The sequence below is a fragment of the Stegostoma tigrinum genome, chromosome 18, assembly GCF_030684315.1.
Source record: "Stegostoma tigrinum isolate sSteTig4 chromosome 18, sSteTig4.hap1, whole genome shotgun sequence".
Taxonomy (NCBI): Eukaryota; Metazoa; Chordata; class Chondrichthyes; order Orectolobiformes; family Stegostomatidae; genus Stegostoma; species Stegostoma tigrinum.
The window spans coordinates 27,697,551-27,710,973 of NC_081371.1; the positions used below are offsets into that span (position 1 = coordinate 27,697,551).

Here is a 13,423-nt window from a genome sequence, read left to right on the forward strand (position 1 = left end):
TAAAAAGTAAAGAAATTCAAGGACATCACTAAAGAGTGCAAGTGTCAAAAAAGTGAAAGCATACCTTTGGTGCCAACTTAAAGCATTTTACAGGTATGTCATTATTCTTTTAGCGCCCAAAGTTACCATTACCATAACATTAAAATGAATTCAACACTGGATTTCAAAATATTTAAATAATTGAAGATAAAATAAATTAAAATGTCATTTCACAAGTGAAATCAAGATAGAAGATCCAGCAAAAGATGTTTATTTCAGAACCATATATACACATACAGTACCTGAAAACAAAATGACCATTTCAATGCAATTAAATAGTACAGATCTGACTTAATAGCAACGAGAGATGTAATATTTTCTTCATATTCAGGGAAATCACTTGTGTGCTGCAATGATTGACTCTTGTGCTACGAAACAACATTCCTAAAGCTTTGATCACATTTGGGAAAGAAAAACAGTTTAATGCATACAAAAAGTACGACTGACATTAATAATCTGGAGTTCTCAATAAGCCCAATGATCTCCCAATGCCTTTTGGAAGTTTCCCGTAGTTATGATACAGAAACAACCCAACGAAGTGGGTTCAAACAGTTTAGATACAACACCACAGAACAGCAAGTACAATAGATCATTTTCTTTAAATTATGTCTGTAACTTTTACATCTTTTTACTGTATTGTTTGGATACAATACCAGGTCTAAAGCATAGCATTTAGTCCAAGAACTTCCGGTTTTGGTTGGCACCGAACAAAGCCCTTCTGATATCCGGCATCATCTGAAAGACAGATGAAACATTAGCTTTACTATTTGTTGTAATGAGCTAATTACAAATCAGCATAGATGTTCTAACATGCAATTTCCATCAGAAATGGATTTAAGGTGCTCAGTGGCAATTCAGACAAACTAGGAATTCAGCAAGCTTACATTACCTGCTCCTTTACATTTATTATCCATAAGCAGTCTAGTTTCAATTCAAGTGTTAAGAAATCTTGTTAGAACTTCAGAATCATATACACTGACTCAGACTGAGTTTGAGTTTGTAAGTGTTACTTGCTAGCACCGAGAAGTAGAAACTGGCTGCATTGTTTCAGAACAGGGATGAGGGTCTGCTGTGTTTTCACTTCAAATTTTACCCAAGATATATGTTGACAGGGAGGAAACTAGTTTGTTAGTCTACTGAACCAGAAAAGCACTTGAAAAAGACACTATTTTTTAAATACTACACAAAAGGGAAGAGCAAGATCAACAACTTGTTTCAATTGCCTGCCATTGTACTACTGAACTAACACTTAAATTTCAGAGTTTCATGAATAATTTCCATACCTGCTGTGCAATGAGGTCCAATCTACTCTCCAAAGTGTTGGAAACCTTTATTTTTCCTGTACAGTTATACATTTCAACACCTCCAGCACTGTGTTCGAAGAGAAAAGAAACAATTCTTGACTTTGATATGATCAACTTTCCCTACAATTCATAACTAGTTAACGAGGAAAAGCAGAAGATGCATGTCTGTATAGTGATTTACATCAGTGACAAACAATTAGCCCAACATCTGTTATCAGGAAGTTACTGCAATCTTTCATCAAGGATAATAAAATATTACAAAAACCATTAAGGTTTACTGATTTAGAGAAGCATGGTCAGTACTTCATACAGAATTACATTCTAATTGGAACACTTTCAGCTAAGATAACAATGTGTAGAGATGGATGACCACAGCAGGCCAGGCAGCATCAGTGCAGCAGGAAAGCTGATGTTGTTTTGGGTCTGGACCCTTCTTCAGACAAGTTTTCTGAAGAAGGGTCCAGACCCAAGACATGAGCTTTCCTGCTGCTGCCTGCCCTGCTGTGGTCACCCAGCTCTTCATATTGTTATCTCAGACTTCAGCATCAACAGTTCCTACTATCTCTTCCACTTTCAGCGACTGAATACTCTGCTGCTAAGCAGCATTTCAGCTGAAAGCCCAAATGGTTCAAATGTAGGAATACAACTTGTATCTTACCAATCCAAGACTAAAAATCCAACTAATGAAAATGGGCAACATTGGGCTGCTGACCTTAACGGAAATATATAAAGAAAGACTTTATATCATACAGATCCACTTCAAATGTACAAGATGATGTCTGGAATATTAATAAGTTGGATTAAGAGAACTGCCATTGGATTGAATCACAGCAGGTTAGACAAATTCCCATTTTTGTTAGCCACATGATTTGCTTAAAAATACTACTTTCAACAGATAGAAATGAACCAAACTCAAGTCTCTAAAAACAGAAAAAGCCGTAGATGCTTACATGTCTTCAGGTAGAAAATTTTCCTGGTCAATGTGAACATCAATATTTTTATTTATGCAGTTCTGGTAAACAGGAACATTCTTGTTGATGGAGGCCTATTAAGAATTGAAAAAAGTGAAGATACAGAAACTGATTTATGGCATAGTCTGTGGTCAGAGGAAACAACGTTCTAAGGTTGAAGTAGCATTACATACAGCTTCTTCACTCAAGTCAGGCAGGATTACACAAATTCACACAAACTGTTTCATCACAGTACATTACAAAATTTGGAACAGTTATAATGGGCTGGATTTTTCCAAAAAGCAAGAGCCCTCACCCTAATTGAAGAAAGTAGCCCAGGAAAAGCTTGCAGTCTCTGTTGTGGTTTACCTCACCCCAAAAGAAAGTATTAAATGACTGTTTTAGCATGCAGCATCCACAATATCAACAAGCAGGAAAGGAATCAATCATGTTCAAATATTCACTCAACTTCCTGGTTTGCTAAAACTATCAAATACTTTCACTTTAAGTTTGGCAACTCATGATAGAAAAATAAATGATTACTTCTAATTTGATCCAAAAACTTGGGAATGTCTAATGCAAGGGAAATGTATCAACTCCCCAATACACATTTATCCAAGCTCATTTATTATCTTCGTAATAACTCCTAAACACAAGTATTGTACATGTTATTTGACAAAGTGTAATTTCTTAGGGTGCTTACTTCAAAACAAATTGTCAGATTGAAAGTTTTCAGCAAATCACATTCCAAGCCTCTACAATACATACCATTGGAGGACCTAAGACTAATTGCTAGCAATTAATGCATAAAGGAGTTCAGTCTCAAGAATAACAACCATTCAACATCTATTAACATCACAGCAAAATACAGCCATTCAAAAAGAACAGAGGGGGAGGGGGGAATTTTGTGTGTTAGATTTAAAGGTTTATACCATCCTAGTGTCCTTAAAAATAGATAGATAACTAAAGAGAGTCATTATCCATGAACATAATTCCACCTACAATGCTTGAAGGCTTTTAAACTGAACTTCGAACAGGAAAAGCTAAATGTTCAACCAACAATTGAGCTGCAATTAAATTGCAAGTTCTAGGTTTAAGAAAGTTATACCTCATATGCACTTTTGCTGTACAAATGCTCTACTTTGTATAATAGTCCATTGATTAAAAATAGTTCCTTATTTATCAGAGTAACATTGGAGACTCAATATGCCAGAATTTCACCATAACAGTCTGATAAGGAAGCAATCAGACTAGAATTTAGCTGCTTTGAAGAGGAGGAGGAAGAAATGAGGCTCAAGAAGTGGGCAATATGCACATTAAAAATTTGTGAATTGAGAGAGATAAGAAATGTACTCAAGACTTTCTAAAACAAAAAGGCATGACTACCCATCACATTGCTCAATGTATCAGAAGTTGACATACATAGAGATACTAAACTTCTCAGAATTACAGCTGTAGAAGGGCAGATTTAAAAATAATTTTTGGTCACGGTGAATCTTGCTGTCAACCATTCTAAAAGCTGTAGGCAACACGGAGAAAGTTTTTTCCCCCCTCAGGGAGGGGATGGGAGAAGAGAAAAAAAAAACTTTCCACGTCAAAAATTGAACAGTTACTAACAAAGTACTCTGCTGTAAAACATGAAGTTATATCCAATATCTTGTAGACAGAGGAGCTGCTCATTCACGTGGCCACTCCAGCAATGGATCTGATTTAACAGACCATACTAACCACTCTCCATCTTCAGAATGTCAAACCCATGCTCCATTCTCTTTGCACTTTCATTATTCAGCCAACTGAGGCTGAGTGGACAATGAGGTAACTTTTGGTCTCAATTTAACTCTAGCCTTAACATGCCCTATGAGCACACCCACCTTCACTTCATACAACAGGCATAATTCTACGTGGGATATTAAGAAAAAACACTTGCATGAAACCACTAAGTTCACTAATAGTGTAAAAACGTTCACATATAAAAGGTCACTTTAGAACAGTTGTCTGGAACTTAAAAATCCATTACCTTAACTACAGCAGTGTCTTGCTTGCGGCATCGAATAATCACCACAGGTTCCAGCAGTTGATAAAAGCCCTAAAATATGGAGGAGGGGAAGAAAAAAAAAATCAATTTATTGTGTCAGTTTTTATACTGCAACATAAACAGGAATTCAACAAAACAGAAAATACAGAGTCACTGGCAGTTTTAACCACGTAAACAGCATATTTTAACAGTACTCCAAAAACTTAAGGAAATTAGGGCATTTATAAAATATTTAGTTCTGTGCTCAATGAAAACCCACTATTGCACCTTGTAGATGAGCAGACTTTGGGAGTCAGGAGGTGCTGTAGGATTCCTAACTTGTGACGTGCTATCATACAGTCATACAGCATAAACAAAGTGGCCCAAAGGGCTGGTTTCTATGGCGAGCAACAAATAACTAGCTACATTACTGCAACTTTTTATTAATTTGTGGGACATGGGCATTACTGGCTGGCATTATTGCCCATCCCTCATTGCCCTTTAAAATGGTGGTAAGTTGCCTTCTTGAACTGCAGTCCACCTGCTGTGGGTTGACCCAAAATGCCATCAGGGAGGAAATTCCAAGATGTTGACCCAGCAAGTGAAGGAACGACGATATATTTGCAAACCAGGATGGCGAGTAGCTTGGAGGGGATCCAACTACTTTTACTTTCCCACGTATCTGCTGCCCTTGTCCTACTACATGGTAGTGGTCATGGGTTTGGAAACTGCTGTCCAAAGATCTTTTTACCTGCATTTTGTTTTTGGACCAATCCATTTACCTGCACTTGGCTTGTAGCCTGCTAAGCGCTGACCGTTTAAGTCATTATCAAAGTCTTTTAACAGGCTCTAATATTAACTAGCAACTGGCTGCTGCCTTGTAAGAAACTTGTCTTGCCAATCAACAACTACACGAAGGATATGGCAAATTCATTCTGGGCAAGGTGAGAAACAATTACCACCCTGCCTACTCCTTACCTTAACAGCAACCAGAAGTGAGGTTGTTGGCTTGCTCGTTGAGCTGGCTGGTAATCGCAGACATTTTATCACTATGCTAGGTAACATCAGGCTAGTTTGATATAACCCAACATAGTGACAAAACATCTGTACGATTACCAGTCAGCTTGGCGAGCAGGCCAGTAACTGCATCCACAACCCAAGTTACAAATCTTCACAAGGACCTTAAACCAGAAAAAGTTTCAACATGGAATTTAGTATTATTGCTAATCAATATCGACATGGGAGTTAGTTTCTAATCTCAACAGCAGTGTATGTACCGTTCTATCATTCAGCATATTTACAATATTACCCCCCCCACTTACCTGCAGTATAAGTCCATCCAACAGTGTTTGGTATCTTGTAGGATCTTTTGTCACTCTGCCCAGTCTCTGCCTAGCTTCATTCAACAGATCCTGTAAACAAAGTAAAATCACTAAATATGGAGACCTCAAGGTCATCCTGGAGAAGATGCAACAGCTGACAACTCAGATACCACAAGTAGAAGTCTGCATCATTTTATGATGCAAGGTCAAAAAAACTGCACTCATTTTGAACCCTCTATCCCACTACTCAACCACTCTCCTAAATTCTAAAATAATGAATGAGGCATTTTGTCTTGATTTCTAAAGAAAAAAAATAATGTTCATTTTTATTTAAAAACTGATTTGTTAATGTTGAAAATTAATTCTTCTGAATAAAAACATTTCGTTAGTAGTAGTTGGCCTGGGAGTAGAGAATATTTTCCCTTTCTCTTAAAGTAGATATGAACCCTGTGCTATTGATCACAGTATTATTCTGTTCTAACAGGAGCAGCAAGAGACTATACAATCTTTTGTACCATCTCCACAAGTAGGTGAGATCATCAACAATGATCAGCGTCAACTTCACCTTTTCATAATATCCTCATCCACATTACCAAAAACACCTTATCTATTTCAATCTTCAATATATTCCATGAGAGAGCATTCTCAGTTTTTTTTGGGTATGGAACGCCAAAAACCCTCACTCCAAGAAATTTCTCCTTGTTTCAGTATCTTATTGAAAAGACTCTTATTTACATATGTGTTACTGAACTTTGGTGGAATAGCTGTTCAGAGGAGTGAGCCCAAGAAGAAACCCAATTCAAAAACTTTGCTTAGGGGATTGCTAGCAGGAACTTGGACTATTTCACCTTCCATTGTCCAAGGGCAATCAGAATACCAAATCAATAGAAATGAAGAACTAAAATTGGGATTCTCCAAATTGTGGTTGGGTTAAAAACAAATATTGCAGAAGTAATTTTTTTCTCATGTCATGGAGTATGGCAGTGCGAAGAAAGGCAAATTCCCACTGTCTGTAATATGTATTTAGGTAGCACAAAATGTGACTAGACAACAGCTTCCTTCTCAATGGATAATTCTTCCAGAGATACACCAAGAGTGTAATTTTGGCAAGAGGTAATTGCAGGTTAACTTGTATGAAAACTAAGCATCAGCTAATTAAGAAAAGACATAACCAGGACCAGAAATTGTCAATTATTACAGCATTACTGAGATGAACTAACTTAGTAATTGTTTGACATATATTCATATCTTATAGACAGGAAAAATTGCAAGCATGCTTTTTCCAGAACATAAGCCACCAATACACAGTATTTTAATTCAAAGTATTAGCGAACTCACCAAAATGAGATCATCTCTGGCTTTCAGGACCTTCAATCTAGCCTGATTCAGCAAGTTAGACATTTGACTGCAAGTAAACAATTAAAAAAGAAAATACAGTCAATTCAAGTAAAGAAAGGTTTCAGCATGCCCAACATTGAGAACCTAAGCAAGCTGCAAATAGTGGAATATTCAGTTTGTAGACAAATGAACATCTTCCGAAACCAAATAAAAGTGGCTTTATTTTAAATTTCACAAAAATTAGGTGACAATTTCTACATTTATCAAACCAGAATAAATCTTGTTATAAATCAAGCTTCTCAAGTAAAATTTCAAAGTGAAATATTGGCATTTGAGTTTACATAGTACTTACATTTTCTTCTGCTGCTCAATTTGTTTTTCCTTCTTTTCATAATATTCCATAATCTTTAATCTTTGCGTCTGTACAAGTCGGCCCTTTTCAATGTTAAACTCTTCTTCTGCCTGTAAACCAATGCATTGACTTTCAACATGACTCCAGCATCAAATGTACAAAAGAAAACAGGATTGATTTTATAGATTCACAAACAAGCTGTCAGAGTTTGCTCTGTGCATTTCAAACTATGCTACACAAGAGTGCACGTTTTAAAAAAGTGTCAGCATTTGCACAGTAAGTTCTCAACAAAGAACCCACTGCAGTCACCTCTTCAGGTCAGAAAACGTTACTTAACTAAACAGGAGTTTAAATGATTTCCACCTTATTATATAGACATAACCCAAGTAAAATGAAGCTGTCAGTACATTAAGTGGAAGAAATGTAAAGTTGCAGCCCAAGACCTCTGGAAGCTTAATTGATAAATGCACCATAATAATGTGGTGCAGAACCAGACCAGCAGGAATTGTCTACAGAACTGCTGAGATTAATCAATTTCTGCAGAAGTGTTCTAAAAGATCCCAGCAAATGAGGATTACATATTTTGGCTACATTCCATATTCCTGTTGGAACTCCTCAGAAGACACAAACAGACAAATCAGAAGTCTAATCACTTCTGTTTCTTCAAAATTAGGAAATTGCCAGGAATTGTGGATCTGTGATTTATTTCTGCACTTGAAAGGAAAACCCTTGTAACTTTGACAGGGCATTTGCTTTGGTAGTCACAGATTTTGGCCAGTCACAATGTAAGTTCAAGTTATAAATTATGCTGTAAAATTCAGACATTATATTTTACATTACTTTTAATAGGGCTGCTCTTAGAGGTCGACGACTCATGGTGGTTTAACCTAAGGGCTACATGAGGGGACAAGCTGTGAAGGAGAGTCCTTCATGGCAATCTCAGCTAGTATGGGAATTGAACCCACACAGCTGACACCACTTCACTGCAAGTCAGCCCCCATTGAGCCAACTAGCAAACTGACCTCCATGTCATAATATACATCATTCACTGAATATTACAGCTAGCAGCAATGCCAGCATTTATTGCACGCTCCCTAAGTTAACCTATAATAAGGAGGGGTTTAGAGCTATTGAACCGAAAAAGCTTGTTGAACGATTTTAGAGGGCCATTAAGAGTCAACCATGCTGGTGCAGAACTGCAGTTAAAGGAAGGCAAATAATCCAAAGAACTGAAGGCTTGAACTCTTAAAAAGGTATCAGTGAACCAGCTTAATTTTACAACCATCTAACTTCATAGTAAATTTTTAACTGAAGCAAATTGAAATTTTCTAGAACTATGCGAATTCATGCCAGTTTTTTTTTTAAGGTCTAACTTTCACCTTACCCGTTCAAATGCAAAACAATTGTATAATTTATTGCTATGTGATGACCAGTTGCTTAATTGTGCAATACAAAGCAGCAACTGAAGACTGACATTGCACGTCTTCCATTTTGTGAAGATCTGAACGAACATCACTATTTAAGTTCCTTATTTGGGCCATCTTATAGTTATGCTGCATGAAGCTTTTTCTGTTTCAGTTCTCATTCTTTAGCAAATGAATCAGGTGTTGAACACAGATGAGGAATGGTAGAGAATGGCACAGCAGCTCAGTGGTTAGCACGACTGCCTCACATCACTGGGGACCCAGGTTTGAATCCAGCCTTGGGTAGCTGTCTATGTGGAGTTTGCATATTCTTCCTGTGTCTGCGTAGGTTTCTTCCCACAGTTCAAAGAAGTGTAGGTGGAGTGGATTGGCCATGCTAAATTGTCCATAGTATCCAAGGACGTGTAGCTGAGATAGATTAGCCATGGGAAATGTGAGGTTTGGGTAAGATGCTCTTCAGAGGGATGGTGTCGACTCAATGAGCCAAATGGCCTGCTTTGACGCTGTTTGGAATCTATGATATGATAAATAGAATTTGTCAACATCTAATCTGCACCAACACTACTGTGGTAAAAAAGTAAGTAATGCAGGATCATAGATCTGATAGACTGACGTTGTACACAAACATTTGCAAACTAGAAATGTGAAAATTACAACATTAAAAAAACACCTTTGCATCTATTTCTTCTGCTTTCTCATTGGCCTCTTGCTCAATGAAGGCCATCATGTGTTTGATCTGTGGAATAAAGAGAGAAATCAGTTGCATAGATCTGATTTCCAGAGTCATATCATTGATTTTTTTTAATGCTAGATGTGTTCCTTGATTCAGCACCAGTTAGCACCTCTTTTATTCAGATCTCTCCCCACCCACTATAAGCTCTAGTTCAGTAAAATATTGAGTGCATTATCAGGTGGATTTTTATGTGAAGAATAATAAATGAACAGACAAGTATACCAGCATTAAATGTTTTGCCTGGTATCAAACCAGAGACCCCTTGCATGTTCGATGAATTTGATAACTACATAAAAAGTTAATAGACAATAGGTGCTGGAGTAGGCCATTCGGCCCTTTGAGCCAGCACCACCATTCATTGTGATCTTGGCTGATCATCCACAATCAGTATTCTGTTCCTGCCTTATCCCCATAATCCTTGATTCCGCTATCTTTAAGAGCTCTATCCATCTCTTTCTTGAAAGTATCCAGAGAGTTGGCCTCCACTGCCTTCTGGGGCAAAGCATTCCATATATCCACCACTCTGGTTTGTCCTCAACTCTGTTCGAAATGGCCTACTCCTTATTTATAAACTGTCCTCTGGTTCTGGGCTCACCCATCAGCAGAAATATGCTTCCTGCCTCCAGAGTGTCCAATCCCTTAATAATCTTATACGTCTCAATCAGGTTCCCCTCTCATCCTTAATCATGAGAGTGTAAATTTGTAATTGTGAATATATTAATTTTCTAAAATGTCCAAAACAACATAAATATTCTAGTTTATCAAAAAGCCTTTGCTTCTTACAGGGTTATCCAAGATCAATGTACCTCTAACCATCTCTGCACCAGCAAAGCTTTCAGATCAACTAATTCAGTCAAGATTTAGCCACAAATTCATTTGTGGAATTGTACAAAAGTGAATTAAAAACTATTTTAGTTACATTTGACTATCAGCATGTCAATAATTTCCACGTGGCATTAGCTCAAATGTACAGCAGCTAGTACAGTAGGATCAGAAGGCATCTCAATCATCAACCAACATATCAAGAACCCAAATCAAACTGCATGGGACCCAAGGAAATGCTTCTAAAGAATAAATGATATAACCCATTACGCCTATGTTTAACTATATGTCTACTGTGACCAGAAGTATCAAAAACATGTTTCTTTGTATAGGCCTCAGAATCATTATGTTGACAGCATGCTTGCCACTTAAAAAGACAGAATGTCTACCACTGCAGATCAATAACTTCATCCTGCAAGAAACTAGACCATGCGGAACAAAGATAAAGCTAAGCCATCTGGATGTACACAAGGTAATACTGGGCAAGGAAAGGGGCAGGTTTAGTAGTGATGTCTCCAAAGACCAGATGGCCTCTTAACACTGATCGCAAGTACACAGAAGTGACCGCTAGGTAATGCGCTGGAAGATAAATGGCACCAATGGAACCAGATTACAAGAAGATTGGACAAACAGGCAGAAAGCTAACCACCAGGATACATGAACATCAACTGGCCACAAAACGACAAGACCCACTATCACTTGTATCCTTACATATACATGAGGAAGGACACCACTTTGATTGGGACAACACACGCATCCTAGGACAAGCCAAACAGGGACACGCACGAGAATTCCTAGAAGCATGGCATTCCAACCAGGACTCCAACAAACACATTTGATTTGGAGCCAATCTACCTTCCGCTGAGAAAAAGAACAGGAAATGATATCACCAACCCAAGGAAACCTAAACATATAAATAGAAAGCGGGACATAACGCCAGCGCTTCAGAGGCTCACTGATGACGTTACCTAGAATGGTGATGAAACGTCTGAAAACTAACCATCCAGCTCAGTGAGCAAACTCACATCCAGAACCTCAACCTGAGCTACAAATCTTCTCAAAACTTGCTACAAGAAGAAAATATTTCTGACCAGAGAAACAAATTAGTATGTAAATAATAATGATGAGTTGCAATAAACAGGTTCAACAGTGGATTTAAATACAATGTCTGTTACTGGCAGAAATTACAGCACATATAGAAACTGCCTGTTTATCCCCAAGTTATGTTCTAATTGTATTAAGGCCAATTTGTATCCAAATAACATTTGCCCACCTTTGTTCCATATTTCTTGGAAGTTATAAACAGCCTTATTGTACTTGGAACTTTTGTTGCATTTCTCTATTGACAATACTTAACAGCAGACAAAAATTTGCAAAGTTCAGAGTTATTTGCTGTTAATAGATTTGAAATAACCAATATTTCAGTCTTCAAATTTAAACCTAGCATTTGAAATAATACATTACTACACAATTAACTGAACGCATCTGAGCTGTATTGTCTCATATTACTTGTAAAGGCAGTTAAAAAGAAACTGTTCCTAGTAGCAGAAGAAATCAGTAATCAAAGTGTACGGCAAATGCCATATTTTTGTTATTAAACACAAGTTAGAGGGGGCTGGAATGCACTGAAAGTATGATGAAAGTAAATTCATCCTCCTTGCCTGGAACTGGAAACTTATCTTAGAAAAAGTATATATTTGGAGGAACCTAGCACAAGTAACACTACCTCCCACACTAGAATGGACAAGATCACAACTCCTTCCAACCAGGCGGTCCAGCTGAAACTAGATTTCAACAACAAAAGTACAGTCCTGCTTACTGACAACTAGGATCTGGCTAAAGTCAAAATACAACCAGGGAAACTAGGTCTAGTCAAAGAAAAGAAAATGCAAATATATGCAAAAAAAAACTTTAAAAAGGTTAAGTGTGAATACATCTAGTTCAAAATGAATTAGATCTTCCCATTCTAAAGGCTTAAATTAGCCAAACTGAAAGAACATGAACAATGGTTTTCAACAAGGTTAAACATTCACTCAAGTTCAAAAAATAGCCATTTAACAGAAACACATTTAGGGTTTGACTCAACAAATCATACTTGAATGACCATTTTGTGCACTGAATTATACAACTTAAAAACAGACTACAAACAAGGGGCAGTGAAATCCTGCAAGGAGACGTACAATGTTTTAACTTTATTCATAAATACAGAATGCTTCTGGTTGAATTACGTTGATAACGAATAAGGACATTTTAAATAATAAACAGGAAATGTTGTTGATTTAGTAGCATCGAAAGAATAACTATTTTAACATTTTTGTTTGATTTATTGGTACTCGCAACCCAAATCATTACCACCAGACAAACTGATATGAAACGCTAACAAAGTTTCTGAAATTTCGTAATACTGTGCATGCAGAAAGTAGAAGTCCTTTTCCATCACAATCCAAGAAAAAGGATAATTTCATAAGTTTTTAAGTCTTACATCCGAACCAGATTTATATGAAAAGAGTCTCTAACTCCCTTTAACTTCACCATCCTGCAGGTTTAAAAACCAACCACTGGTGGACACAAACTGGGAAACGATTTGAGATTATGGTATTCCATTCGCCGCTCCCTTTTTCCCGCAAATCCAATGCAATTCTGGAAAGGGGTTAACACTCAAAACGCAGTAGTGTGTTACGTTAATAATTCTCCTTCATCTTTTCCCGCAGCTCCGGCCAACATGTCACCAAGACCCTTACTTACCTGTTTCTGCACATCTGCGTCGCTCAGCGCCATTATCGTCGGAGGTTTGCCTGCTTCCGAGCGAGAAACCACAAAAATCAAACCCTACAGAGGGCAGGGAAGCAGAAACTCGTAGTAGGCGTTCGTACTCCTCGAAGCTTGTCGGGGAGAGGCCTCTAATAATCGTCCCGTTAGAGGGATGAAAGGACACTGCGCCGCAAAAGGATGAAAACTCAGCTGACAGCTAGGCAGCAACAGACAACAGCAAACCCCTGTAGCTGTACGCAGTCAGCTGACGCAGTGAAGGGGGTGGGGTGGTAGGGACGGGAGGTGATCCGCCCATACGCAGTCACGTTCCCTCTCCCCGCCCCCGTGACCGCGGCAGCTCATCACTCCGCGCA

At 37.8% G+C, this 13,423-nt stretch overlaps 1 protein-coding gene across 1 annotated transcript; it reads right to left on the reverse strand.

The window, feature by feature from the left end:
- Positions 1-229: 229 nt before the first annotated feature.
- Positions 230-13,347, reverse strand: LOC125461115 (V-type proton ATPase subunit E 1-like). The gene is made up of 9 exons (XM_048549523.1): positions 13,044-13,347; positions 9,414-9,479; positions 7,320-7,429; positions 6,968-7,034; positions 5,630-5,719; positions 4,311-4,379; positions 2,294-2,388; positions 1,323-1,410; positions 230-774 (listed from the first exon to the last, which is right to left on the reverse strand). Exons 1-9 carry the CDS (start codon positions 13,074-13,076, stop codon positions 712-714), a joined length of 681 nt encoding a protein of 226 aa, XP_048405480.1. The 5' UTR covers positions 13,077-13,347; the 3' UTR covers positions 230-711.
- Positions 13,348-13,423: the final 76 nt, after the last annotated feature.